The sequence below is a fragment of the Poecilia reticulata genome, linkage group LG10 (assembly GCF_000633615.1).
Source record: "Poecilia reticulata strain Guanapo linkage group LG10, Guppy_female_1.0+MT, whole genome shotgun sequence".
NCBI lineage: Eukaryota > Metazoa > Chordata > Actinopteri > Cyprinodontiformes > Poeciliidae > Poecilia > Poecilia reticulata.
Genome location: NC_024340.1, coordinates 2,995,398 through 2,996,528, shown reverse-complemented (window position 1 = coordinate 2,996,528; position 1,131 = coordinate 2,995,398). Strand labels below are relative to the sequence as shown.

General features: G+C 42.9%; 1 protein-coding gene across 1 annotated transcript in view; it reads left to right on the top strand.

Moving 5' to 3' along the window:
- The window catches only part of lonrf4 (LON peptidase N-terminal domain and ring finger 4), a 13,939-nt gene extending 12,814 nt beyond the window's left edge, over positions 1 to 1,125 (top strand). The window contains exons 10-11 of the mRNA XM_008419720.2: positions 6 to 80; positions 820 to 1,125. Of these exons, the coding sequence (XP_008417942.1) occupies positions 6 to 80; positions 820 to 969 (225 nt within the window). The 3' untranslated portion in view covers positions 970 to 1,125. The remainder of the gene's footprint in view (positions 1 to 5; positions 81 to 819) is intronic.
- The last annotated feature ends 6 nt before the right edge of the window (positions 1,126 to 1,131 follow it).

Genomic DNA, 1,131 nt, shown 5'->3' with positions numbered 1-1,131 from the left:
ATCAGCGCGTGGGCAGCCGCAGCCGCGAGCAGATAAACAGACAGCATGGCAGCATGCCAGATAAGGAGGCAGACATTCAGGTTTGTACCATAACACAAACATCAATTCACCTGCCTCTGGTGGGTGCAAAAAACCCCCCAAAAAAACACTGAGAGCAAGAATTCAAAAATTTTGGCAGACATACCTAAAACATGAAGTGAGSAGATGATGAAGCTAAAACGTACAGGAAGTAGACTTTTGATTGCATCCTGATGAGGACAATAGATGTGCAACTGCYACTCAAATATTGCAGCAAATGCACAAGGTGCATGGCAAGGCTGACAAAGATTCATTCAATGCCATGCTTGAAACTGGAAATAAATTCAAAAATAATTTGTCTAATATTGTAATATTTGTAAAATCTGAATATTTAGTTCTTCAAACAAAAGAACGTTGCTGTTATACATTTAGCCTTCCTGTCTGGTTGGATCATAAACCAACAAGATTTTCTATAAGTTATCTATAGAAAATCACTACCTTTTGAATAGCTTCTTAAAATATTTGCTTTTCTTCTGACTTCATTAACACTTTTCCAACTTTGAGAGGTTTATTTCTTCAACAATATCTTCTACGGTGAATAGCTTGCATGACGTGTTACCATTTAGGAATGATGAGCTTGACAACAGAGTTTGCTTAGCTTGTCGTCGTCRAGATCGGTTAAGACTAAATTGTACACTCCTGGTCACCAGCTAACGTTTTGGTGCATCTATAGTATGTATTTCATTCCACAACCATTGTGTTTGGAAACATCTTTTTTTTAACGTTGTTATCTTTGTTTAGGCCTCGGCTAACGGTCCGGCCTGGTGCTGGTGGCTCCTGTCRGTGCTTCAGCTGGACCCCGCCTATCAAACCACCTTCCTCTCACTGACCTCTCTCAAGGACCGCCTGGGACACCTCCGCCTCGTCCTGGAGTACTTTTCTCAGAGCTAGAACCTGGAGCACACCCGCAGCCTGCCCAGGGTTCAACATCATGCACACGTAAAGTGAAACCAGCGCGTTCACGCACAAGCACACGACTCACCATGGGGTTCGGGATTGACCTAAACGAGGGGACGGTTTTAAAGTCAAACCTGGCCATAAGGAGAAACCTAA